This window comes from Dromiciops gliroides, chromosome 1 (genome assembly GCF_019393635.1).
Source record: "Dromiciops gliroides isolate mDroGli1 chromosome 1, mDroGli1.pri, whole genome shotgun sequence".
Taxonomy (NCBI): Eukaryota; Metazoa; Chordata; class Mammalia; order Microbiotheria; family Microbiotheriidae; genus Dromiciops; species Dromiciops gliroides.
This window is the reverse complement of record NC_057861.1, coordinates 760,077,164-760,104,926: the sequence shown is the minus strand read 5'-3', so window position 1 is coordinate 760,104,926 and position 27,763 is coordinate 760,077,164. Positions and strand designations below refer to the sequence as shown.

The window sequence follows — 27,763 nt, the reverse complement described above, 5'->3', positions numbered from 1 at the left end:
GGAGGGGGAGAGGGCAAGGGGGTTAGGGAGAGAGAAAGCCAGAGGGAGGGAGGGAGGGAGGGAGGAATTAGAATCCCCCCCCACCCTCATGTTCACAGCTTTTGTTTCCAAAGCTCTTTCCCGCCTGTCACCTCACTCACTCACCCGTAACATTGCCAGCCTTGAGCTGAAGAAGGGAAGAAGTATTGATTAAACACCTACTACTCAAAGAGTCACCTTATTTGATCCTGAACCCCAGGCAGTAGGTGCTATTAGGATCTCCATTTTACAGTTGAGGAAACTGAAGCAAACCAAAGTGATGGGACTTGTCCAGGGTCACACATCCGGTTAGGCAGGTGTCTGCGGCTGGATTTGAACTGGTGTCTTCTTTTTTTTTTTTTTTTTTGGTGAGGCAATTGGGGTTAAGTGACTTGTCCAGGGTCACACAGCTAGTAAGTGTTAAGTGTCTGAGGCCAGATTTGAACTCAAGTCCTTCTGAATCCAGGGCTGGTGCTCTATGCACTGTGCCACCTAGCTGCCCCTGAACTGAGGTCTTCTTGACTTGAGCTCCTGCACTATCCATTAGGCTTCCTAGCTGTCTCGAAGGGCCACAGACATTGTTTGGACCAGGGCTTCTCAGCTGTAGTCTCACCTGACTCTGGAACCCAGGAAGGCCAGACCGCAGGATCCCAACTCTGGCGTTCTAAGGGATCTGGGGTGCCAACTAGTGAAAACCCCTTAGTTTGGAGATGGGAAAATGGAGGTGCAGGAAAGGGAAGGGACTTTTTCAGATGAGCAAAGTGGACTCAGCAAAGTCAAGCAGTTTAATTTGTCCAATGAATTAGAGGCAAAGCCAGGACCAGAACCCAGGTGTCCTGATCCCTAGTTTCCTATTGGGAGCGGGGAGGGGGGAGGCCATGACAGAAGGCAGAGAAATGCAGAGGCTCAGGGACAGGCAGATGGGCTACATCTCAGACAGAGCCACCCTCCCCCACCCCGTAGTCTTGGCCCTTTTCCTCCCATCCCCAGCCCTGAGGATCAGGGGGTGACAGCAAAGCCCAGCTGCCCCGATATCAGGTCTGAACACTGCCTGGGAGGCTGCACGAGCCCCTGCCCCCATCCCCCACCCAGGTTCTGGGTGGAGAAGAAAAGAACAGGAGCCAGGACAAAGGGGAAGCAGATGTCCCCTCTACACAAAGCACCGCTCTGTTTGCAAAGAGGTTGCTCCCATCCTCCCATCAATAGACCCCGAGACGTAAGCTGTGGCCAGAGCAGAGGGGAGGGGCTGCACACAGCTCCCAGACATCTGCCAACGCAGCCCCCTGCAGCCCTCCTGCACTGGTGTCGAGTCCCACCCATGAGAACTGCGGGGGCTGCATGGGAACAGAAGGAAGGGAGTGGACCCACAGGGATCCGACCTGTGCCCTTCGTGTGGCTGAGATCACTCAGTGCTGAACTAGCTAAGACAGAGCTGGGATCAGATACACTGTAGCCATTCTCTGTGCAACTGTGTATCTAAGGTGGGAGTCAATGGGGTGGGGGCTGCCAATGATGATCAGGTGATTAGTGAATCCAGCTTCCATGGCCCTGCCCCTCAATGCCCCCCAACCCAGGCCAGCTGTCCTTGGAGCCCACTGCAACGGCGGTCTCCCCTAAAAGAATTGTAAAGTCCAGGCCAGAAATTATGCTCCAATATGCTCCCTTCTCTCCTGCTGCTCCCCCCAAGGCAGCCTCAGATCATGTTATCCTTGAGGTTCTGCCCGGACCACAGAGTATCAAGCTTGCAGTACACTAATGCCCCCAGATTATTTTCAGAAAGACACCTTTCTTGTCCTACACTTGTAAAGGCAGGTAAACATAAGACTTTCTATTCATCCCTATTCAAATCCATCTCATCCGATTTGGTCCAAAGCTCTCACCTAACAGGGTCACTTTGAATTCTGCCTGCCATCCAGTGTGCTGGCTAGCCCTCCCAGCTTAGTGTCACATGCTAGCTAGTTGGCACAGTGGATAAAGTACTGGCCCTGGAGTCAGGAGGACTCAAGTTCAAATCTCACCTTACTAACTGGCTGTGTGACCCTGGGCAAGTCACTTAACCCCAGTTGCCTTAAATATCTGGGGCCATCTCTAGTCATCCTGTTGTCTGTCTTACCACTGGACCCAGAAGGCTCTGGAGGAGAGAGTGAGGCTGGTGACTTTGCATAGCCCTCCCTCACTTTAATCCAATTCATTGCAAGTCATGACATCACCCAATATCATGGTCCTCTTTGAGAAGGAAAGACAAACAACAACAATGCAAAGTGTGCGAACAAGTCACCTGGCGCTAATCCAAGTCAGTGATTTAAGTGTGAAACAGTACAAGGCCAAGCCCAGGGACTTTGGCCGCTCCATTCTCCAAGGGCCTGTCCCTGAGTGCAGTCACTGAACCAGCTTTGAGTGCACCCCTCCCCCGCTACAAGAACAGCATGAGTGGCTTCAGTCAAGGCTTTGCCATAATCCAGGTAATGACTCAGCCTCTGGCACTTCCTCATCTGCCCCTTCCAAGGAAAGGGGTCCAGGTGACTGAGCAGGCTTGAGGAAGCCAAGCTGGCTGTGGGTGATCACAGCTTTCTTTTCTGAGCCATCACAAACCATCCTTCTAATGACTCAGGCTAGAATGTTGGTACCAATCCATGGCAAACTCAGCTCTACCTCCTTTTGTGGTTCAAAACTGGGACATTTGCCTTCTCCAGTGACACCCTCCATCTTCCAGGTCACCGGCAGGTCTTCCAAACCCAAATCTAACACCATTCCCACTGACTAGTTAGAGGGGTTAGAGGGGCCCCACTGTGGTTCTGTACCGGCCCAAGCCACAGAAGACTCCAGTGCAGCAGGTGACAATGAGACAGTGTAAAGCCCTGCAAACCCTGCCCAACACACACTCAGCCCCCTCCCCTTTCCCTATGGTCAGGCACTGGGAAGACCTCAGGGCCGGGGAGGGGGGGCTCCCCTGCTTCCCTACCTCTGGAGGGGGAGCTTGTGCTTCCCTTGCTCCAAAGCGGGTCTTGCTGCTTGGAGGTGAGAATGCAGAGAACTCCCAAGATGGGGTTTCGCCAGGGATGGGGACCCTGCTCCCTGCCCCGCCCTGGCATTTTCTGATGGCCTTATCCCCAGCGGGCTCCAGTTGCAAAGCTCCAGTGTCAAAGCAGGGCCTGGCCAGCACTGACAGCAGATCTCGTGGGCTTTAGAACCAGAAGAGACCATAGAAACCGCCTTGTCTAACACCTGCATTTCACAGAGGTTACTGGGGACCACGGACATGTTGTTCACCCTATCTGGGACTCGGTTTGCCCATCATTGTCATGGGAAGGACCCATGGGGCTTAGGAGAGTGAAGAAACTCACTAACAGTGTATAAAGCAAGATGAAGATTTGAACCCAGGTCCTAACTCCTAATCCCTACCACTCTGGGAGTGGGGTATGCCCCAGACCCTCTTTTATACCCCCCCATCTGGGCCCTGCATCCCAAATCCTACCCAAGGCTGAGCACTTCTATTTCCCAGGGAGGAAGTAGGGAGCTCTCCCCACCCATGTCCTGTAGGCAGCCCCCTTTCTGGGTCCCTCCCCCACTGCTACCAGCAGAGAATATCCAGATGCCTCTGTCTTCCCAGGCCAAGTGATAAGGCCATCCTTTGTCTCTGGAAAGAAAGGACCTTGAGTCTGCAGGGCAAGCAGGGAGGGTGATAAAGCAAGGGGCCAGGGAGGCATTCACTCCCTCTCCTCTCCCCTTCCTTATCACCAAACTGGGGACTTACAGACCAAGATCCTCCCAGCTCTCTGTCTGCCTGAGGAGGGGTTCTCACCCTGCTACCAATGGGTATTCTGAAGCTCGGACAGGGTGGCACCGAGTAAGAGAGGAAGGGGTCCAGAGATAATGGGACATGAAGATGGGTGGGGGAGGTCAGGAAAAGGGTCCCCCCCTCCCCTGGCTCTCATAGAAGGTTCCATTGTTGTTCAGAGTAGAGCTACGGAGCCCTCCCAGTCACTAGCTTTCCCAATGTGGGCCTCAGTTTCTCCATTTGTAAAGTTGGATTAAAGAGGCTAGTTCCATTAGGGGAGAAGGGGAGCCTGACTGAGTTAGAGGACTGTTCCCCAGCAGCCCCAACATGAGAGCCTTTTCTATCTGGAATGGGGTGCATTCTTCCCAGGTAGCTCTTCTCCTCCAGAAATAAAAATAACCGTTCACACTCCATAATGCTTACCCCACAACATCCATGCGTGGAAAGATGTGTCGGTCATTTTTATCACTATGGTTCCCTTTGTCTTCATGTCCCTGAGGCTTAGCACACAAGTAAGCCCTGAAGACATGTTGACCCCCTCACACATGAGGACAAACTGAGGCTGACTAGCCAGATTAGGTGACCTGGCCAAGGTCAAACATCTAGCAAGGCTCAAGGGTGGCCCTCAGCTCTGCTGCGTTCTGGGTTTCTCTTATGGCTCGACCTTTGGCTCCTTCCCCATCTTGAGAGCTCCTCAGTGACCTCCCTTCTGTCCATCACTGTCCTCCCTCAGATACTGTGCCCCAAAGTGAGCGCCAAGAAAGACCAGGGCAAAGCAGGTATATGCTCTTAGTGGGCTTGGTACGCACAATACCAGCAGGAGTGACTAGGTGGCGCCATAGTGCACAGAGCTCCTGGCCTGAGGTCTGGAAGACTTCTCTTCCAGAGTTCAAATCCTGCCTCAGACACTTACTGGCTGAGTGACCTTGGACAAGTCACTTCACCCTGTTTGCCTGTAAAATGAGCCAGAGAAGGAAATGACGAGCCATTCCGGTATCTCTGCCAAGAAAACCCCCAATGGGGTCACGAAGAGTTGGACACGACTGAAATGACATCTATGCATATTTATGAGTTATCATGTAAAGTGCTATGAGGATGCTGTTGCCATATCTGTATATGTGCCTACACGATCCTTAAACATGAGCTCCCAACTGCATGGAGGACGACTGGCCTTTCCTGACCAGAAATCGCGCTCGTCCCCGCCTTAGGTCTGACAGCCTAGTTCTTGCTGCCTCTGCCCTCTGTCTGAGCTTCAGTGACACCCCCCATCTTCCCCTGCCTTTACAGGCTGTGGAGGCCACACCTGTGCCCACCTGGACCATGCTTCCTCTGAAGCCCCCTGGCATCCCCTGTGCCCATTCTGCTTTCTCTGCTTGTTTGCTTGCTATGCTCCCAGAATGCATTGTGATATGCCCACCACTCTTTAGGAAAAGAGCTTGGGGTGCAGGAAAGATGATTCCAGCACCCCAACTCTGTGCCTCAGCTCCTCTCAGCTTCTGCCAGCAAACCCAGGCAGACTGAGTGTTCAGATACAGCTGGGGCCCAGTCTGCAAAAAAGGAACTCCCCGAGATTCTAAGGGGGCCTTTGTGGTGCTGGGGATGACAGGCCAAGAAATGGCCAGTGTTTCAGAAACAAAAACAGGGCAAAGGCAGAGAGCCCCACTGGAGTCCTTGCTGTTTGGCCTTGGGAAAGTCACTGCCTGTCTCTGAGCCCATTTCCTCATCTGTGAAATGGGGATAACATCTCCATTACCAACCTCACAGGACTGTGGTATAGACCGGAAGAGACCATGGATGGGAAAGGACTTGGAAGCCCAGAAGCCTTCTGGAAAGGTGAGCAGCCCTTGGGTTGTCCCTTTGCCCCCACCGACTGGCAAACTCCCCAAGGCAGGGGCTGCCCTTTGAGTTTCCCCCAGAGCTGAGTGAGCCTGGGCCCTGCACCAGGCTGGCTGGTGTTTGGCCAGACCTTGGGGGATGAGTGAATGAACTGGGAGGGGCACTTCCCTGGCCTGTTTCTTCATGTATAGGAGGAAGAAGAGACGGCTCAGGAGGCTTTTCCAGTTCTGGGCTGAGGATCCCAGGATCACTGACTCTTAGCCTTGCAGGGACCCCTCCCTTGCCCAGCAAACCCAGCATAAAGCAGTCAGCTGCGTGAGTGTCCCAGGAGTGGACGTGCCACCCACACCCAGGAGACTCCATTTTCAAACATTTGCCTCTCTGGGTGGGACACATTAAACTTTAAAGGGCTCCAGAAAAGAGAGCTCTCAGAACTGTGGGGCCTCCCTCTCATTCTGGTTTTTCTCTGCAATTCTTATGCATGTCCCACCATGACTTGGGGCTCAGAGGTACTCCCTCCACCCCCTTCCTTTGCCTAATTCCTGACTCCTCTTAAGATCAGGCACTGCAGCCTCCCCTGTTTAGTCTCTCAGAGAGCTCCCAGCTTTGATGAGGGCCAACAAACATCCAAACTGCAGCCAGGCTAGGGTCTGAAGCCCATTGCTCAGATCAAGTCACTGAGATATGCCCTGTTCTCTCTTCTCCACATACTCCATACATAGTAGCCTTAAACTGGCAGGGAAGGGCGCAGGAGAGGGGAGTCAGGTCTGGTGGGAGTGGGGGAAGGGAAGACAGAAGGAGCCCAGGACAGTTTGACTAAATAAGCAGCGGATCTGCCAGGCAATGGTGTCTCAGAAGCTGTCCTAGGTATTAGAAGATTGCGGGGGGGGGGGGGGGGGGGGGGGGGGGGGGGGGTCTGGGGAAGGGACTGAAGCTGGGCCTTCCAACTGGGCGGGGCCAGCTCCCAGGACAGGAGGCTCTCCTTCCACAGCACCTATATAAGCAGGAAGCCAGCCAGCTCCGCCCCCCCCCCCAAGTATCTGCCTGGATCTATGTCCATGCATGGGACGAGGGCGGGGTTGGGGTTGGGGGGGGTGGGAAGAGCATAGACAGCACTCTGGATCTCCTCCCACCCCAAATCCTACCCCCTAACCTGCTCCCAGAGCTGGCAGGCTCCACCCTCATCTCACAGCCAAAAGTCCCTGGACCATGGGACTCACACTTCCTTGACACCCTGTACCCAGCTGCCAGGCTTCATTTTTGTGCTTTTACTCAATTTGGCTACCCTGGCCTAGAGCCCCATGTTCTGTGGTCTGGTTTCGTGTTTGCTGACTCATCACCCCACATTCTACCACCCAGATTTCTGTCACTTCCAGGGACTGTTGCCCTGTTGACCTCTGCCTGTCACCTGGCACACAGGGTGGGTCCTAGTTGGGTAGGGCTGGTAGTGGCAGTCCAGAGAACTATGTTGTCTCCACCCTCAGGGCCAAACCCTGAAGGAAGGAGGAGACAAAGGTCCCCAGACTGTGAGACTTGTGAATGAGAAGTTCAGAGCACCTGGGTTTGAATCCCAGCTCTGTCACCCTGACCTGGGCAAGTCCTGTCATTCCAGGACCTCCTCTTTCTTATGTGCAAAATGCAGGGAGTGGCGCAAATAGCCTCTACATCTTTCGACATCTTTCAGCTCTGATTCTATTGGCCTATGACCTTCCAGAGCCTCAGTTTCCTTATCTGTAAAAGGGGGGATCTTTGATGGCCTCCCAAGTCTCTTCCAGTTCTACACCTAGAATCCCATGACCCAGAGGTGCTCATTCTACAAAGGGCTTCTCACCAGGCTGACACTGGCTTTATAATCGCCACTTCTGCTGGGTGGTGATTTTTCCTTCCAGTCACCTCCAAATTCTCTTAACTAGACTTTCATCCAAGCCACCTCCTTCCAAGGACTGTGAGACTCCATCAGATGCTCTGCTGAAATCCCCCACCCAGGCCCATCCTTGACATCAAGGGGCTATCTCCCCCAAAAGGAAATGAGATGAGTCTGGCAGCAGCTGTTCTTGGTCAATCTACAAGCATTCACCAAGGGCTTGCTGTGTGCCAAGCCCTAAGGATGCAAAGGAAAAGTCCCTGTCCTCAAACAACTGACAGCCTAATGGAGGATACATCTCAAAATCAGAACATATGAGATAAATGCGGGGGGGGGGGGCAGGGAGGGCAAGGGATGGCAGCAGCCATTGGGGCTGGAAGCAGACCATAGTGGTGGCTGGACCTGGCCTGGAGCCTGGTGATCACAGCTTATCTTTCTTGGTGCCATCCCTTTAATAATACATTCTAGAAATGTACCAAGAAGCCAAGTGATACTCACTGGCCTATGGTTTGGAGACTCTACCTGCCCCCCCCCCATTTCCCCTACCTTTTTAGTGTTCCTTTACCATCAGCACTCTTTCTCTCTCTCTCTCTCTCTCTCTCTCTGCTGGGTTAAGTGACTTGCCCAGGGTCACACAGCTAGTGTCAAGTGTCTGAGGTCAGATTTGAACTCAGGTCCTCCTGACTCCAGGGTCAGTGCTCTATCCACTGTGCCACTTAGCTGCCCCTCCAACCCTTCTCAACTCACAGAGCTGGGACTCCGGTGAACGCATCATTTTCTTGGACTCCTGCCAAATGGTCTTGCAGTCTTCCTGTAGCTTGTAGAATCTATCTTTCCGCCATGAGCTGGACTTGACCTTCTGGAGTTGGGAGCCTTTCAGCAGGAACTTCAAATCACCATCGTCCTGTAGGCCTAGGGTTGGGGGAACAGAAAGAGCATCGAGGGCTGGGTCAGCACACTCTCCTCTGCCTGGCTCCTCAACCACCTTCCCTGAACGTGGCCGGCCCTCGGCACCTCCTCCTGTGGTGGCCCCAGTGTTCTGCTGCTCCTCACCCCCACCCGCCATGGCCGACAGCTGGCTCTGGTTTCCCTGGCCAAACCTCCATCTCCTTGGGCTTCTTCTTGGGCTTCCCCACCCCAGAGTCAGTGCTCTCCAAGTTCGATCTATGGCTCTCCACATACTCTCACTGCTCTCCCTTGGTATTCTTGCCCACCCTCCAGCTTCCAACTACTATCTCTCTGTGTGACTTTCTGGGAAGGGTCTGCACCTCAATCCAGAAGACCCTCCCTCCACCACTGTGCATCAGTAGCCATTCTGCAGCTGAAGCGCCTCAGAAGGTGAGCTGCCCAGACTCACACTGGGGCTTGGCAGAGGCAGAGGGAGCCAGCCGGGCTTCTGCCTACTCACACACAACTGCCAGATGCCCTAGGTCTGGGCCTGGACCCTCTTCTCCGGCCCCAATCCTGGCTTTCTATCTGGCCTTAGAAGACTCCTCCTCGGAGGTACTCACACTCAACATGTCCAAAGCTTGTTATCATTCTCCACAAACCTGCTCCTTCTTCCCACATTTCTATCTCCTTCCATTCTATTCAATTCAACAAAAATACAATAAATAGCACACATGTGCAGGGCACACAATCAAAGGGAGGAAAAGTCAGGCCCCCTGCCCTCATGGGGCTTAGAGTCTGCTGGGGAGCTATCACACACACACACATGCTCCCAATTATCCAGGTAACCAGAACAACTGTCTTCACCTGACCTTTTCCTGACCCAGAGTAAACCCAGCTAGATGTTCAGGGAATCAATAACCCTGAGGCCAATCGAAGGCCTACCTGACTGCAGGATATGTGACTATGGACAGGGGCTCCCCAACTTTGGAATAATCCTTTTTTTTTTTGGTGGGGTTAAGTGACTTGCCCAGGGTCACACAGCTAGTAAATGTCAAGTGTCTGAGGCCGGATTTGAACTCAGGTCTTCCTGAATCCAGGGACGGTGCTCTATCCACTGTGCCACCTCGCTGCCCCCCTTTTTATTTTTTAAGAAATCTCATCAAGACCTTGCACTGAACTGCCAGTCACCAAGAACGCCCTCGGATTCGTGGATCGAAGGCCGTACCCTCCCCCAACCCCTCACGTGCAGCTCCCCCTTTGCAAGTAGGCCGTTCTGAGTCCAATCTTTCCTCCAAAGTCCTTACCTGCTGAAACTGTACAAAACCCTTGCAATCTATCGCGCGGCATCCCATTGGGCAACAGGGTGGAGGGCGCTCATGATCGTGCGGAATTTTCTTCCCTGCTTAATAAAACCTTTCTTTTCATTTTTACTTGCATCCCTCTTAGGAAAAAAAGGGATTTAAATCTGGAGAACTGGCCTTTGGGTTCTCTGGGCCTCCTCTTTGGGCTCCTCCCACTCCCCTCCCCCTCCCCCACTCGTAGAGCTGCTCTCACCTCCTTCCATCTCAACATCAGACTCTCCAGCCTTCCCTCCCCTCCTCGGTGTATATTTGCCCCCCTACTCTGACTTCACTTCCCTTTTAAAACCTTGGTCCAATAGCCAGCCACTTCAGCACTGAAGGGTCATTCACCCTTGAATTTTTTGCTTCCTTGTGCATCCATCATTCCTGCCCTGCTAATCCCCAGGCTGAGGCCCCCTGCCCCCTCCGAGGTCCCCACCACTAGACTTCTCTACCTCTGGCCTTCTCTACAGGGCTGGGAGGGAATTTGTGCCGCCCACCACCCTCACAGCAAAATCAGCCATGCCTTCACAACTTCGGGGCAATCTCTGATCTCTCTGACGCCTCACCCCAGCCCCTCCAAAGCTTCTTCTCTGTGCCCAGCCCCACAATGGGCCCGTTCCCCTCCTTCCCAGCTGACCACCTGGCTCCTGTTCATCTTTTTTTTTTTTAAATGAGCTTGGCAAACACCAACACATGAACATTTCCAACACAAAGAAGACAAAAAGTCCATCCATGTGTTATGGGGAAAATGTTATGGGCCTAGCACCCCAGAAGTTTTCTGGGGTACATCAAAGAAACTTCTCCTTGAGAAACTAAACCAAAGGACAGACACACCTAAAGAGATAAGTGGCACCTGGATCCTGACTGAGCTAGCTCCAGGACCCCCACCCTTCATTCCAGTCTCCCCCATGCCTGGGGAGATAAGATTAGGTGTGGCTGCTGCCTTTGGGGCATGAGGAGGAGAGAGGTGGCTTGAGAGATCGGTAGCTACCCCTCACCCAACTCCCCCAGCCACCACCAGTACCTCCCTCCATAAGGGGACTTTCCACAGTCAGATGATCACCCCCATCAGTCCTCTATAAAAGTATCTGCCTGTCTCCCGCTCATGGAGATAGGTATCTCAGAGCCACACCTCAGTCCTATGCCTTCTCCCCATGAGAAGAAGTCCAAGGATTTCTCTCTTGGTTTTCCTTCCCCAGCCCCTAAATAAACTACGATCTTATTCTATTGGATCTGTGTGCAAGAGGGTGGAATTCTTTAAAGAGGAATTCCTAAGGACCCCAAACCCCTACCTATTTTCCCCATAACACATGACTCCATTACCAACTCATTTTAAAATAATAATTTTAAAATAATAGATTAAATAAATCAAAATTGTGGCTTAACATATGATATTGCACATTAGAATGCCAATAAAACCCAGTGTGGCATTCCCCAGAACTGTCCCCATATTGCCTTGCTCTCCTGGGTCCCATTCTGAACCTCCAGCTACTCTCTTCTGTAGAGTTTTCAAATATTTCTTTGATATTCTTTTCCTTTTTATCACTATCATTACCCCTCCACCTTAACTCCTGACTCCTCCCAATAAAAGTTCTTCCTTGTAACAAACATAGTTAAGCAAAAAAAATCCATTCATTGGCCAGTCCTGAGAACGTATGCCTTACTCTACTACCTAGTCCACCATTTCTCCTCCAAGTAGATGATATCGTTCAGGATCATTCTGTCTATTAGTGGGTCAATAAACATTTGTTAAGAACTTACTATGTGCTAGGGTCTGTACTAAGCACTGAGGATACAAAGAGAGGCAAAAGACAGTCCCTGCCCACAAGAGACTCATATTCTAACAGGGAGAGAATAAGCAAACCAATGCACACAAACAAGCTATAGAGGGTATCAATAGGGATAATCAGGGAGAAGGCACCAGAAATGAGGGGTGGGGGAAGGCTTCCTGGAGAAGGTGAGGTTTTAGTGAGGAATCCTGGGAAGTCAGCAGAGAGTTGGAGGGTCTCCCTTGTCAGACAGCCAGGAGGCTAGGGTCCCTGGAGTAAGGTGTGAGAAGACTGAAGAGGGCGGAGGGGGCAGGGCTTTGGGTTCGTGCTTAGCCTTGTGTTGTGCAGAGGCTAAAGGCTTCCTCAGTTGTTTTCCTTCCATTTCCCAGCCTCGGTGCAGCCTCCTCCTTTCCTGACAGCACTGAGGCCCTTCACAAGGAGCATCTTCCCTCCACAGGGTGACACCTCCACTCTTTTCATCCTCCCAAAGGAGGAGGGGGCCCCTCTTGCCAAGGCAAAGTCCTTCCCCCAGCTCATCTCCTGCCTCCTCTTCCATCTCTCTTTCCATTGTCTGCAGACAGGCTCAGCCCCCCCACACACACACACACCTTGGCCTCTCTCAAAGGCAGAGGGGCCTGGCAGAGGAGCAGACCCCTCTCTCAAACCAACTTCCCCACCTACAAGCCTCATTAAAGCTTCATTCAATTCTTTTCTTTTCTTTTCTTCTTGGTGTATAAATGTAATGGCTCTGTGATTTTATTCAGTCTTTTGGCTTGAAGGTACACTCTATTTTGTTCATTTAGTTAAGAATTGTCATTGAGATTGCACAACACAGGGCTATAAGGTGTTGGGTGTGAAGGCATCTGTGATCAACACCAACATTTAATTCCTTTCTTCAAACATTGTTATTAATGAATACTCTAAATTAGGGAATGTCTTTCTCAAGTTGGTTGTTAGCAGTCCTAGTATCAGCTGTGTTTGATATGAATGTTTCTTAAAATCAAAAGGTGCTCTGTGGTTAAAACTAAAAGCCTGGAATAGATAGAATTTGGAAGCAATAAAAGAAATAGCTTGGTAGAGATGGAAACTAAGGTTTCTTGGGGAAAACAACAGAGAATGGAAGGTGAGGAGAAGGAGGAACCCAAGTATAACTTCCTCCTCAGTTGCTCATTCAGAAAGAAGGAAAATTTAGAGGTTTTTAGGATGGCAAATTGGCTGTGTCTTTTTAAATAAGCATTTTTATTTAAAGTTCTGAGTTCCAAATTATATCTCTCCCTCTCCTCCTCCTCCCTGAGGCAGTAAGCAATCCGATATGTTATACATGTGCAATTACTACATATTAGTCATTTTGTACAAGGAAACTTGAATAAAAGAAAAAATGGAAGTGAAAAATGCTTCAGTTTGTGTTCAGTCAATATCAGTTCTTTCTTTGGAGGTGGATAGTCTGCTTCATCATTAGTCCTTTGGGATTGTCTTGGATCATTGTATTTCTGAGAATAGTTAAGTCATTCATAGTTCTTTATCAGACAATATTGCTGTCGCAGTGCACAACTTTTTCTTGGTTCTGCTCACTTCACTATATATCAGTTCATACAAGTCTTTTCAGGCCTTTCTGAAGTCCTCCTGCTTGTCATTTCTTAGAGCACAGTAACATTCCATCCCCATCCTGTACCACAGCTTGTTCAGCCATTCCCCAGCGATGGGCATCCCTTTGATTTCCAGTACTTAGCCACCACAAAAAGAGCTGCCAGAAATATTTTTGTACAAATGGGTCTTTTTCTCCTTTTTTGGATGTCTTTGGGATATAAACCTAGCAGTGGTGGTTGTTTTTGTTTGTCCTTCATTCTCAAAGATGACCATGACATCAGGAGGTGATTTCATGATTTGCAGTGAATTAGATTTAAGTGAGGGAGGGCTGTTCAAGGTCACTCTCTCCTCCAGAGCCATCTGGGTCCAGTGGCAACATATATATCAGGATGAGTGAAGATGGCCTTGGATGTTTTAAGGCATGTGAGAAAATAATGGGGGTTTGGGGGTCCCCCTCTTGAGGGATCCTTGCCTGACTTCTTTTAAGGCCAGCCCAGAGTTAGTAGAATTGCAAAAGAAGTATAGACTGACCTTCCTGACTACCTAAAGGAAGTTCACTGACCTAGGCGACCCCCAAGTCATGTCAATCAATGGACTGGCCAATTAGCTTGGATCAATGTGTAGTGACCCATATCTACCTGAGAGAGGATAAAAATTCTTGGGAGAGGGGGTTCTCTCTCTTCTCTCCCCTGCTCTTCTCACTGCGCCTCTCCCCATCCTGGGATTTTTTTATGCTGGGCCTGGGATGCTGGAGGAGGTAGCCACATGCCCCCCCCTTTTCTACCTATGTGTGTAGGGATTCTAATTCTGAGCAATGTGTTCTCTCTCTTTACTAACATTTAATGTGCTTTAATAAATGCTTAATGCCAAAGACTAGTGCTATACCCTCTAATTTATAAGTAGCAATATATTAGAAACCCCAGCCAAGTTCCCTAAAACCTAGAACAGTGATAGGCACTCCCATATATTTTCAAATGACACAGATAATTGGGGTTCAGTGACTTTCCCAGAGTCACACAGCTTATAAGTGTCTGAGGTGAGATTTGAACTCTGTCCCCCCTACTTCAGGGCCACTGCTCTGTGCATGGTACCACTTAACTTCCCCCTTAGTAGTGGTATTGCTGGGTGACCCTGGGCAAGTCACTTGACCCTGTTTGCCTCAATTTCCTCATCTGTCACATGAGCTGGAGAAGGAAATGGCAAAAACCACTCCAGTATCTCTGCCCAGAAAACCCCAAATCCAGTCCTGGAAGTCGGGCAGGACTACTAGGACTGAACAACAATGGGTGGTCTAGCCAAAGGGTGGCCTCGGGCACACACAGTTTGAGAAGTGGGAGAAAGAAGAAATGAATATGTGCTTCCTTCCGAAGAAGGAGTGAGGCAGTGTGGTCCAGTGGGAAGGTCCAGAGTCAGACCACCAGAATTTACATCTCAGCTTAGCCATGTGACAACTTGAACAACATTGAGCAGTCACTCCATGGCTCTGGGCCTCAGTTTCCCCATCTGTAAAATGGAGTGGGTTGGGCCGGAGAGTCCCTGAGGTTCCCTCCTGCTCTAACCCCATGACTATGCACAAGAACAGTACAAGAAGAAACTCCAGGAAGAGAACACAAGCAAAGAGAAGGGCAGGCTGGCCCAGGGGCTGAGCTGGGAAGGAAGAGCAGGACTGCCAAAGGCAGAGGGGACAAGGGAGGGCCTCTGCCCACCAGGAAGGCCCTGACTGATTGATGGGTCTGGGAGGAGGCCACTGGGCTAGGGGGCACAGCCCCCTGCAGGGAGGGGAGGGGCCCTTCCCGGAGGAAAGAGCTCCAATCTCAGCTAAGCAGGGGCCATTATCTCCAGAGCCTTTCCTTCCTCCAGTCAAGGCTTGGAGCCATCCCCTTCCCTTCGGGGACAGATAAGAGATGAGGAAGAGCCACAGAGACAGCCCCATTTTCACAGTGACCCAGGAGCTAGTCCCTCCCCGTCCCTGAGCCTCAGTTTCCCCAACTGTCAAATGTGGGTAGGCTGCCAATCTCCAAGTGTCTGGACCTTGCTTCTAGCTCCGAAGTGCTAATTAGATGGAACCCAATTACTCTCTCCCTCCAGCTGCAAGGGAAGTCCAGATTCCTCCCTCCCCAAAACCGGAATCATGGATTTTCAATAGCTAGAAGGGACCTCAGAGCTGGCTGGTTCAAACCACATCTGAACAAGATCTCACTCTACCATTGCAGACAAGTAGTAGATCCGATTCTACTTTTAGATCCAGGAGGAGAAAGAGGAAAAGGAGGTGGGGAGGGAAGGAGAGGGGGAGGAGGGGGAAGAGGGGGAGGGGAGGAGAGGGGGAGGAGGGGGAAGAGGGGGAGGGGAGGAGGGGGAAGAGGGGGAGGGGAGGAGGGGAAGGAGGAGGAGAAAGACGGGGAGGAGGGAGGAGAAGTTGCTGTCTATCCCATCAGGGTTCAGCAACCCTCAGAAAGGTGATGCTTCACTATGGACAGAGGCCTGGCTTGGGAGTCAGGGAAACCCTCACCCAAATCCGGTCTGAGACACCAGCCAGTAGCCCACCTTTCTGGCCTCCATCTCCTCATCTGTAAAATCAGGCCTCCGGCCCCACATCCTCGAGCCAAAGTTGGGGCCCTAAACCTGTCCTCTGCAGCTTTTCCCCATCGGGCTTGGTTCTCCCCTCTGGGGATCTCTCTCCTGGTTTTTTGCTCATTTTTGTGCCTTGATGTTTTGGGGTTTTGTTTGTTTGTTTGGTTTGGTTTTGGTTTTGGTTTTTGCAGGGCAATGAGGGTTAAGTGACTTGCCCAGGGTCACACAGCTAATGAGTGTCAAAGTGTCTGAGGCTGGATTTGAAATCAGGTTCTCCTGAATTCAGGGCCAGTGTTTTATCCACCACGCCACCTAGCTGCCCCCCTCGATGTTTTCATGAAAGAGTTGGGCTCTGTTCCTGCACTGTCCCAAGTTTTTGTGCTGAGGCTCTGGGTCTTATTGGTGGCTTTCACTGGGCTTTAGGCTTTCTTTGTAGATAAGCTTCCCTTCTGACTGGTATGGAGGGGAGGGTCAGTTCTCCCTTTTGGCCTTGGGGATCTCTCTTCTACAGAAGAGCCATTGTTTGCCCCATAACTCAAGGGTGTGCTGGTAAGTGTTTAACAATCTGCTCTCCAAAATCATGTACACAGGACACACTAAAGTTTAATCAGTTTAATCATGAATACCTCATCACTCTCTGAAGTGTAGACAAAACAAGAAATCCAGCCCCAACCATTTGTAGCATTTGCTGATTTCTGGGTGTGAATGCTCACACTGAAAATTCCACGGGCAGTGTGGGCTGCCCCAGCTCCTGCCTGCCCTGAGTCTTCTCCTCATTAAATACTCGCAGTTCCCACAACTGATCTTCACCAGAGAGGATCAGTCTGTCTTAACTGACCTTGGGGCTTCACTGCCCCAGAGCACCCTGCATCAGCGGCCACCTGGCCACAGACTGGGTCTGCCCTGAGGGGCCAACAGCCTCCCTCATGGGAGAGGCATTTGGGCCTTGAAGAGTTCCCCAGAAAAGCCTCTTGACCTCCATAAAGCTACCTCCGAGCACCCGAGAGGAGGGAAGTCCGCAGGAGTCCAGACACCCAGCACCCAGTAGCAAATGACATCATTCACCTCGCAGGCCCGGGAGCAGATGGGAGAGCAGGGCTCAGCTCTCCTCTCCCCTGCCCCCCAGGTCCAAAAGCCTATTTGTCACCGATGCCAGCTGTTTGCCCAGCTGCTGCCCAGGTGATGCTGGTGCCTGAGCATGACCAAAATCATTCAGATGCACTGGGCGGCTTACAGCCACCCAACCTAGGAATAAGCCTGCTACAGAGCGATAAGGGAGCCCCTCAGACAGTAGAAATGGAAGTGAGAGCACTAGCCAACAAAGTAGTCCATCCTTGTCTCCAGACCAAGCCACAGGGAGCCCCCATAGGGCACTCCCACCTCCCCCAGGCTGGAAAAGGGGAAGAGACACTGAGCAAACAGTAGTCCTCCCTTCTCCCCACCTCCCAGGCTCTGGGCTGAGGCCCAAACAGAGAAGGGGGTAGGGAGGAAGGGAAGGGAGGAAGGGAAGGGAGGAAGGGAAGGGAGGGGGGGAAGGGAGAGGGAATGAGAACCCCTTGCCCTCCAGGCTCAGTCTACGGTTGCTAGTTTACTAGTTTTCAGTTTCTAGTCAGTGTGTGACCCGGGGCAATTTAGAACCTGAGACTGATTTCCCCCATTATTCCTAAGAACCTTCCCCGAGAGGGGGAGCCCCTGTGCTGAGCCCCAGTTGGTCTTGCCATAGTTCTCTAATTATTCCCCCTGTGTAGGCTTCCTCTGCTGAACTGAAGTCTCCTCCTCCTCCCCCTTTTTCCCGTCTTCTTCCCCGCGCCTCAAAGGAGCAGAACTGTGGAAGAGGAAAAATATCAGTAATTATTAAATTACTAACCAACTAGTGGGAAGCCCTGCCTGGCCCCAGACAGGGGTCTGTAGCCAGTAGAGGCCATGTGGCTCATTAGGAAGAGCTCTGGATTTGGGGTCAGGTCTACCATTGACTCCATGGGTCACCATAATGACCTCTCTGGACCTGTGTCCTCAACTGTAAAATGAGTAGGTTGGGCTAGACAATAATACTAATAATTGGTGTTTATATAAAGGCTGGGGCAGCTAGGTGGCAAAGTGTATAGAGCCTGGAGTCAGGAAGACCCAAGTTCAAATCCAGCTCAGACATTTAACCCAGAACAAGTCATTTTACCTCTTTTTGCCTCAGTTTCCTCATCTGTAAAATGGGAATAATGATAGAGCCTACCTCCCAGGGTTGTTGTAAGGATCAAATGAGATACTTGTAAAGTGCTTAGTACAGTGCCTGGTATATGGTAAGCTCTATAATGATGTGGTGTAGTGGCGGCAGCGGCAGCAGTATGCAAAGCCTTATTAAGGTTTGTTTGCAAAGTTCTTTGAATCACTCGTTTAAGGGCTCCTGAGGCCCCTTCCAGCCTCTGACCAATGGTCTGATGGTAGCAGAATGAATCTATCCACAAATATTCTTGAGTGACCTTGGCACATGTACCAATGAAACCATCCCCAGAGAAGAGCAGACTAGCTCCCTTCTGGGTGGGTGTGAAGGTCTGGTGTCTGGATGTGGGGCAGCCTGACCTGGTCTCCCCCTCACTCAGGGAGCTGCTCAGAAGGAAGGATAGGAGCCATCCTTCCTGCCAAGCCCATGATGATATTAGCTATCCCTCTTCCTGTTGCTGATCTTGCTAATAATACCCAGCCAGGCACCCCTCACCTCGGGCCTCCCACACTTGACAAGCAGCTTGAGGGAGCCAGGGAAGGACGCTCTCTAATGGTTGGGTGAGGGTCTGTCTCTATGTATCCTGTCCCTGTGGAGAGCCAGAACTCAGATCCACACTCCATCAGCTAATGTTGCAAATAGTGAGCCCAGAAAGAGAGCCTTGGAAACTGAGAGACATTCGATCTGGCCTGACCCACCTGGCCCAGGCAGCAGGCTCAGGGAGCAGAGAGAATATTCAGGCGATGTCCGTAGGACCTAGGTGTCCCACCTATGCCCACGCCATTCTGACCAGGACTGGGCCGGCCTTACACACCGGAGCCAAAGAGAAGGCTACAGATAATCTTCTCTTCTTACCGCCCACCACCCCAGATCCCCTGCACATGTGCAGATGCATGTGTACAAAGATAAGGAAATACAGGAATGCTCACCACTTGTACTACTTCCACCTATGATGGCCTGGCTGCTCACACCCCTCAGACACACACACACACACACACACACCAGGCGCGTGCGATGGTACCAACCCCAGGGCTTACGTGGGGAGATGCTGCACAGAGCAGCACACAGCTGGACATCTCAGTCACAGCCACACAGCCGTAGATGCTGACTCTGGTAATCCCATGCACATACGCCCAGATGTGGAGAGCTGCACAGATGTTTCCATGTTGTGCATCCATTAGCTCCTGCCACATCCGATCTCTAAGGTCCCAGATGGCCAGCTGGCTCCGGAACGGAAAGGGACCTGTTGGCGGAGCCCGGCTGGGAAGTGGCAGAGACGGGCAGGAACCCGGGTGTCCTGGCCTGGGGCGGGGAGGGAGTGGGGAGTAGCCTGATTGCCCTCCCGGGCCGCAGATGTGCCCCGCTCCGCCTCGGCGGCCCCGCGCACACTGGCATGCACACTGCCCAAGTTAGGCGGACACACTGTCCCAAGCGCCGTCCCGAGGCGGGTGGGTGGAAGGCATTCTCCCCTCTGCTGCCCGAAGCAGACTCGCGTTCGCTCTGTCTGCTGGCCCCCATCGGTCCGCCCCGCCACGCCCCGCCACGCTCCGCGCAGTCCCTTCCTACCCGGGCTGAGCCCACTCACCCAGCCTCTGGCAGTTGATCGCTGCCACCTGCAAGCTCTGCTCCCTCAGGAAGAGCTCCCGGGAGCGGCTCCGCGAGGGGCGCCAGCCCAGGCACTGCATGGTGAGAGGTGGACCCGCCCGCCCGCAGCCCGGGAGCCAGAGGCTGCTCCCGGCACCTGCAGCCTGGGCCGTCCCGTCGTCTGTCCCACCCCCCTCCGCTGGGCTCCCGGCCTTGACAGGGATGGAGGCGGGGCAAGGAAGCCAGGGGCGGAGTCGGGGAGCCGGCCCCACAGGGGTGGGGCAGGAGCCAGAGTCCAGCCGGACTGTCCAGGGACCTAGAACAGCGAAAAGGTGGGCGGGCAAGGGGAACTCAGAAGTTGAAGGGTGCCCCGGAGCCCCAGGCTTGTGGCATAACCTCCCTAATGCCCCAGCAGGCCGGGAGTCACTTGAGGCCAGTGCCCGATTCTTGGTTGTCTGTCGGAGCCAGACCGAAAAGACCCAAAAGAGTCGCCCAGATAATGAAGTCGCCCAGATCGATGAAGCCCCGGCCAATGCACGCGCGCGCGCGCGCGCCTTCTCTTCTTCTTCTTCTTCTTCTTCTTCTTCTTCTTCTTCTTCTTCTTCTTCTTCTTCTTCTTTGTAGGGCAATGGGGGTTAAGTGACTTGCCCAAGGTCACACAGCTAGTTAAGTGTCAAGTGTCTGAGGCTGGATTTGAACTCTGGTCCTCCTGAATCCAAGGCCAATGCTTTATCCACTACGCCACCTAGATGCCCCTACGCCTTCTCTTCTTTAGCTAAACACCCCATGTTCCTCAAATCACAGCTGGAAGTCGCTGTGGAGGTAGGTCCCCCATCCCACTCAGTTCGTGACGACTGAGAAAGGAAAGCGGAGGCTCAGAGAGGGGAAGCAGCTCATCCCTGGTCACACAGCTGCTGTTCGGCAGATCAGGAGAGGCTCTATGGTCGGTGGCCAGACAGCATGTTCTCCAATTTCCTCCACAACCTGGCACTTGCTGACAGTGAACTTCCTAAATGTTCTCGTGAGAACGGAACGGAACGCCGCCTCCACCAGTGGTCTAGCCACAGAAGAAAGCAGAGTCCCCCTTCCTCATCCTAGAAACAGTGAGGCCCCAAATACTAGCCCAAAGGCTCTAAAATGGGCCACCTTGTGCGGGATGATGACCCAGGGTCTCGAGGGACCGGGCTGCCCAGTTAAGAGACGGCCCAGAGCTGGAGGAGACACCCCAGTGTTTGTGCCACTGGGTGAAAGAACAGAGCAGAGAGGAAGCAGGGCAGGTGTAGCCAAGGCAGGATGGAGGCAGAAAGTGTCTGCTTCCCTATTGGAAAGCATGGAGCAAAGAAGGAAGGGGTGAATACGCATTTATTAGGCGCCTTCTGTGTGCCAGGCACTTCGCTAAAAGCTTTACCGATATTATATTTTTTTTTCTCACAGTGACCCTGGGAGGAAGGTGCATTATTATCCCCATTTTACTGATGAGGAAACTGAGACAGAGGTTAAGCAGTTTTGTGTCCAGGGTCACACAACCAGCAAGTGTTTTGGGGGCATTTGGACTCAGGTCTTCCTGACTCCAGCCCAGGGAGATAGAAAGGCTCCCAGTCAGGTTCAATGCCCTCAGGGCTATTCCCCACCCCACCCCCAAGGCCTCGTCCTGGGGTTCCTCCTTTTCTCTCTCTCTCTCTCTTTTAGTGAGGCAATTGGGGTTAAGTGACTTGCCTAAGGTCACACAGCTAGTAAGTGTTAAGTGTCTGAGGTTGGATTTGAACTCAGGTACTCCTGAATCCAGGGCTGGTGCTCTATCCACTACACAAGTTTGTAACATAGAAGATAAATATTAAATGCCAAAAGTCCGTGATTTCGATATCTTAAGTCATCAGGGGGCAGCTAGGTGGCGCAGTGGATAGAGCACCGGCCCTGGAGTCAGGAGTACCTGAGTTCAAATATGGCCTCAGACACTTGACACTTACTAGCTGTGTGACCCTGGGCAAGTCACTTAACCCCAATTGCCTCACTTAAAAAAAAAAAAAAGACATCAGTCCCCAATTGAGAAATGATCAAAGGATATGAACAGAAAGTTTTCAGATGAAGAAATCAAAGCTATCTGTTGACATATGAAAAAATGCTCTAAATCACTATCGATTAGAGAAATACAAATTAAAACAACTGAGGTACCACCTCATAGCTATCAGATTGGCTACTATGGCAAAAAAGGTACATAATACATGTTGGAGAAGCTGTGGAAAAATTGGAACATTAATGCATTGCTGGTAGAGTTGTGAACTGATCCAGACATTCTGGAGAGCAATTTTGAACTATACTCAAAGGGCTTTGGGACTGTGCATACCCTTTGATCCAGTAATACCACTACTAGGCCTGTATCCCAAAGAGATCATAAAAAGGGCAAAAGGACCCACATGTACAAAAATATTTATAGCAACTTTCTTTGTGGTGGCAAATCATTGGAAATCGAGGGAATGCCCATCAATTGAGGAATGGCTGAATAAGTTATGGTATATGAATGCAGTGGAATACTATTGTGCTGTAAGAAATAATAAGCAGGCAGATTTCAGAAAAACCTGGAAAGACTTAAGTGGACTGATGCTGAGTGAGATGAGCAGAACCAGAAGAACATTGTACACAGTATCAACAACACTGTGTGATGATCAACTGTGATAGACTTGGCTCTTCTCAGCAATCCAATGATCCAAGACAATCTCAAAGGACTCATGATGGAAAACATTCTCCACATCCAGAAAAAAGAACTGTGGGGGCAGCTAGGTGGTGCAGTGGATAAAGCACCGGCCCTGGATTCAGGAGTACTTGAGTTCAAATCCAGCCTCAGATACTTGACACTTACTAGCTGTGTGACCCTGGGCAAGTCACTTAACCCCCATTGCCCAGGGGGAAAAAAAAAGGGAAAAAAAAGAACTGTGAATTCTGAATACAGATTGAGCCAGACTGTTTCTACTGTTTTTTGAGGTTTTCCCCTTTTGTTCTGATTCTTCTTTCACAACATCATTAATGCAGAAATAGGTTTAATGTGATTGTACATGTATAACCTATATCAGATTGCTTTCTGTCTTTGGGAGGGAAAAAGGAGGAAAATGTGGAACTAAAAATCTTATGAAAACAAATGTTGAAAACTATCTTTACATTTAATTGGAAAATAATAAAATACTTATATGATTTTTTCAAGAGTCATCAGATGGGGCAGCTAGGGGGCGCAGCGGAGAGAGCACCGGCCCTGGAGTCAGGAGGACCTGAGTTCAAATCCGGCCTCAGACACTTAACACTTACTAGCTGTGTGACCCTGGGCAAGTCACTTAGCCCCAATTGCCTCACTTAAAAAAAAAAAAGTCATCAGATGAGCTGGGTTGGGTGGAGGGCACAGGGTCACTCCCCTGTGGGGTGGTTTAGCAAATAGCGAACCAGTTTGGAACATGAGGAGCTGAGCTTCTGGCTTCAGAAAGGAGAGCACTGCTCTGGTCAAGCCCAAGTGTCTGAGAAGGAACCACTTGGAAGGAAGAATGAGAAGAGCACCAGCTTTGGTATCCTACTCCCCTCTCCTATCCCTTGACCAGAAGAGAACCTTATGAACTTCAGAAGGTTGGAGGATTATTATCGGCATCCTATCAGCATCCCTGGGGCAGTAGCAGTTGTTGCCAGTGTCCACACTAGGAGCCAAAAGCAGCGGGAGCATTATGAGGAAAGGCAGATTCAAGGAGCCCAATAGAAATTCTCTAACATGCCTAAGGGGAACTCCACAAATACCCCAAAAGGAGGGGAAGAACTTCCAGCTACCAGGAGCCATGGTACCCCTTTGCCAAATCGGGCTCTCTTTAAGCTTGCACCCACTTTCCTCTGGATTCTGTCCTACTGGGAGACTGTGCCCATGGTTCAGGAGGCTATTTTGGACTGTTACCAACTTAGTACATATGCTTCCAAAACCTAATTAAGTTTGGCTGACTGATATCAACTGATAATCATGTCAGGGGAGCAGTCGCAGTTGGAGTCTCATGAACTATATATAGCCTTAGAAAACCACCCCCAACTCCTCAGTTACCCCTAGACTCTGAGGGCACAAGGAACTCAGCTGAGCTCTGCGATCAACTTGACAGGGTAAGGGGGGGGTGGGAGAGTAGCTACAAAGCCTACATGCACCACATTGGCTACAGTCATCTTAATAGTTTTTGAGACAATGATTATTTATGTCAGCCCTATTCCCTAGGACAAGCTCGGGACTTTTTGGAAAAAGAAATATATCCAGTCACACTGACTTCACTAACATATTATTTATAGTAATGATATGTATATACTACTGCAACCATGATTTCATTAGTAGAGGAAGCTCCCTCTACTAATACATGTAAGTACTTTCTCTGGCCTATAACTTATGGTCTTGGAAGACTACCCAGAGCACTACAATGCTGAGTAACTTATCCAAGATCGCGCACCAAGCATGTGTCGGAGGAAGGATCTAAACCCAGGCATCCCAGTGAATTGAGTACTAAAACCAGAGTGAGGAAGACCTGAGTTCAAAGTGACCTCAGACACTTACTAACTGTGAGACCCTGGGCAAATCACTTAACTTCTGTCTGCCTTAATTTCCTCATCTGTAAAATGGGGGTAGTAATAGTCGGGAGGCTCAAAAGAGATAATATTTGTGAAGTGCTTTACAAGCCATAAAGTACTATATTGATGCTTGCTACTTCTGGCCTTGAGATTCTCTACACATGCACAAAATACAAATAAATTATTAAAACTTATAAGATTTTAGTGAAAGAAAAAAGAGTTTTGTGCCATTGTCAAATAGAAACTATTTTAAAATAGCATTTATTTCCTTTTTTAAAAAAATCTGTTTAGGGCATATGTTTTCTCAATTAATCATCAAGTACTTTTTTTTCTTTTTCTTTTTTTTTAGTGAGGCAATTGGGGTTAAGTGACTTGCCCAGGATCACACAGCTATTAAGTGTTAAGTGTCTGAGGTCGGATTTGAACTCAGGTACTCCTGAATCCAGGGCCAGTGCCACTGTGCCACCTAGCTGCCCCTATCAAGTACTTCTTAAGCACCTACTGTGTACCAGACACTGGGGTAGGCAATGAGGATGAAAAGACCAAAACAAATCAGCTCCTGCTCTTAAGGAGCTTACATTTTTAAAGCTACATAATATATTAGGATACATATGCAATAGTAGATAGATAGATATAATTTATAAATAAATATGCATAGATCAAGGAATGTTTGCTTTTTCTTTTCATTTTTACTGATGGGAGAGTTTAGAGACCACTGCCATAAACAATAGGGAGTCACCGATAGTCACTGAGCAAGAAAGCAGTCCACTTAAGGCAGCGTTTTATGAAGATACATATGGCAGTGTTGTACAGGATGGGCCATAGGAGAAGGAAACAAAGTGAGGAGGTTATTGCAACAGTCCAGGCAACAGTCCAAGCCCTTGACTAGGATGGGTAGCAGAGGTAGAAAGGAGCAGGCAGTGATGGGAGGACTATTAGGAAAGGAAAACTGTTGACTAACTTGGTGTGGAGAACACAGGCTAAGGAGAAATAGAAGATGAGTCATAGCTTTGAAGCCTGGATGACCAGGAGAGACGTAGTGCTATCACCAAAAAGAGGAAAATCGGCAGAACCTTCTGGTCCAGGGAGCCCAGTAATAGGCACATACCCCAAGGAGATGGGTAAGAAAGAAGTATCTCATATACACTAAAATGCTTGTCAGTATTTTTTGTAGAAGAAAAGAACTAGAAACAAAGTGTGTGCCCATCCACTGGGAAATGGCTGAACAAATTGTGCCATACAGAGATGTAATGGAACATTACTGTAACAGTTCAGATCCTGCTTGCCAACTGTGTACCCTTGGGCAAGTCATATAACCTCTGAGTCTCACGTTCTTCATCTGCAAAATGGGTGGTAGTAGTCTAGATAGCCTCTGAGGTCCCAGTTCTAGATATCATGTTCTATGACTATGGGGAATTCAGACAAGCACAGAAAGAGGCAGGGAGGATAGAACGAACACTATAATTTCTATGAAAGGAAAAACAAAATGATGTTGAACACTCCATAATGGTCATAATTTCCTTTGGCCCCAGAGGGAGAGCTAGGGAATGCCTTTCACCTGGAGAGGTCGAGTACTGGGGTGTGGAATGGCGTATGCACTATCAGACGTGGCACCTACTTTGATTGATGCTCCTGATCTGTCTTAGTTACAAGAGAAGCCCCCCTGGGATATCCACGTGGATGGAGGTCCCCAGGAGGCAGAGTAAAGGGGAGCGGGGGAGTGGGGGATGTTGGTTTGAACCTTCACACAGAGATGGATAATAACTCAATCCTCCAAGAGTAGACGAGACGGTAGGGGGAAAGCCCAGGAGAGATCTGCAGCCATGCTCTCACTAAGAGTGGGGCGAGGGGATGGGAAGAACGAATCAGGGACAAGGAAAGCCATGCTTCCATTGGGAAGCATGTCAGAAGCGCCAACTTGGGATACCAGAACTTTCTGCCTCTGCCTCCGCCATCCATCCATGGCACTGGGGTGGGTGCTGCCCCCTCCCATATCTGTAAAACAAGGGACTAAGCCTTAGTGAGCACAACAGAGAATAACTCCATTTTCTGCCCCTAAGCCCGAGGTCCTAAGATCCAGGATCCCACAGAGTCCTCAGGGCTAAGAGGGACCTCAGAGGTCATCAAGGCCAACCTGGAAGCCCCTTCTCCAGGACTCACAACAAATACAGCCTCTACATGGACACCTCTAAGGATGAGGAGCTCCCAGCCTCCTCTGGCAGCCCAGTGCACTCTGAGACAGCTCCTACTGCTAGGAAGCTTTTCCTCATCTCAAGCCTAAATCAGTCTCTATCACCCGAGTCCTTGTGGAACCAAGCCGAACAAAGCTCAGACTCCTCTCTCCTCCCCAGATTTGACGCCAGCCCCATCCTGAGTCCCCTCTTCTCCTCATCTCCAGCTCCTTCAACTGATTTTCACGTCAGATCTGGAGACAAGAGAAATGGTGGTGTGTATCCCGAAGGGCCTCTCACCTCGGTGGCTCACACTGCCCTCTTCTTCTTGAAACACTCACAGGCCCTACAACTGAGTTACAGCCACGCTGGTCTCTCGTTGAGCCTCTGGCATCCGCCACCTCTTTTCCATGCCTAGTGAGAGCACACTAGTTCAGGCCTCATTTGCTCTTGCCACAGTGGCTATGGCACCACAATACTGGACCTCAGAGGCTTTTCCACTCCATGCTCATGCCATTCCTTCTGCCTAGGATACCTTTGTCCACACTTTCTCCTGCCAAATGCATGCCCATTCCTCAAGGCCCAGTTCAAATGCCAATTCCAGTACAAAGTCTTTCCTGAGCCCCAGGTCCAGATGGAAATGTTGTTTCCCTCATGTGAATTCTGCTTGTGCCTCCTACATTCATCAAATCTTGTATTTGTATTCTAGTTGTTTATGAATAATGCCTGGGGTTTTGTTTTGTTTTGCTTTGTCTTGGTTTTTGTGATAGCAGAGAACTGGAATTTTAAGAAGATTCCCTTCAGTTGGAGGATTGGGGGGGGGTGTTGCAAATTAAGGTATATGAATGCCACAAAATATTATTGCAACATAAGAAATTATGAAAGAGAGGAGTCAGAGAAATTTCAGAAGACTTATATGAATCTATGAAGATCGAAGTGAGCAGAACCAGGAGAACAATGTATACCATAACAACACTATTATACAGACAAGCCGCTTTGAAAGACTTAGGAGCTCTGATCAATGTACTCATCAATTTCAATTCCAGGGGACTGATGATGAAGCCTGTTGCCCACCTCCCACCAGAGAGGGGATGGACTCAGGGTGCAGAATGAGATAGATACTTCTGGACACGGCCAATGCAACCACGCATATTGTTACAAGGATTTCTTTTTCCTTTGAAACAAAAAAGATTCTTTGGGGGAAAGCTGGAAGGAGAGAACTAGGGTAAGACTTTCCATTAAAAAAGAAAAAGAAAAGAGCATAGCCCTCCTTTTAACAATTCACAGATGAGATGAAAGGCGCAGGGCAGTTTTGAGTTACATGCTGAATGTATTCGAGCCTTTAAAGGAAACGCCAAGCTTCCCGATAAGGGATTAATTGTGTCACTGTAATCTGTTTCTGTTCTAAAAGCCACAAAGAAACATTTACTTTATTTTATGTTTGTTAAGTTCAAAATGTTCACACATTGAAAAAGAAAAAAGAAAAAAACACGAACATTTCAATAGCTCAATAAGGTTTGCTTGACATGTACTATCTCATTTGAGCCTCACAACGAATCAGTGG

General features: G+C 50.1%; 1 protein-coding gene across 3 annotated transcripts in view; it reads right to left on the bottom strand.

Moving 5' to 3' along the window:
- The window catches only part of PLCD1 (phospholipase C delta 1), a 47,710-nt gene that overhangs the window by 14,535 nt on the left and 5,412 nt on the right, over nt 1–27,763 (bottom strand). For 2 of the 3 annotated variants that reach the window (XM_043979071.1, XM_043978991.1), the window contains exon 2: nt 8,244–8,408. In XM_043979071.1, coding sequence (XP_043835006.1) covers nt 8,244–8,408 — 165 coding nt within the window. Of the gene's footprint in view, nt 1–8,243; nt 8,409–19,457; nt 19,558–27,763 lie in introns of those variants that run through there. The other variant, XM_043978923.1, reaches the window with a different exon arrangement.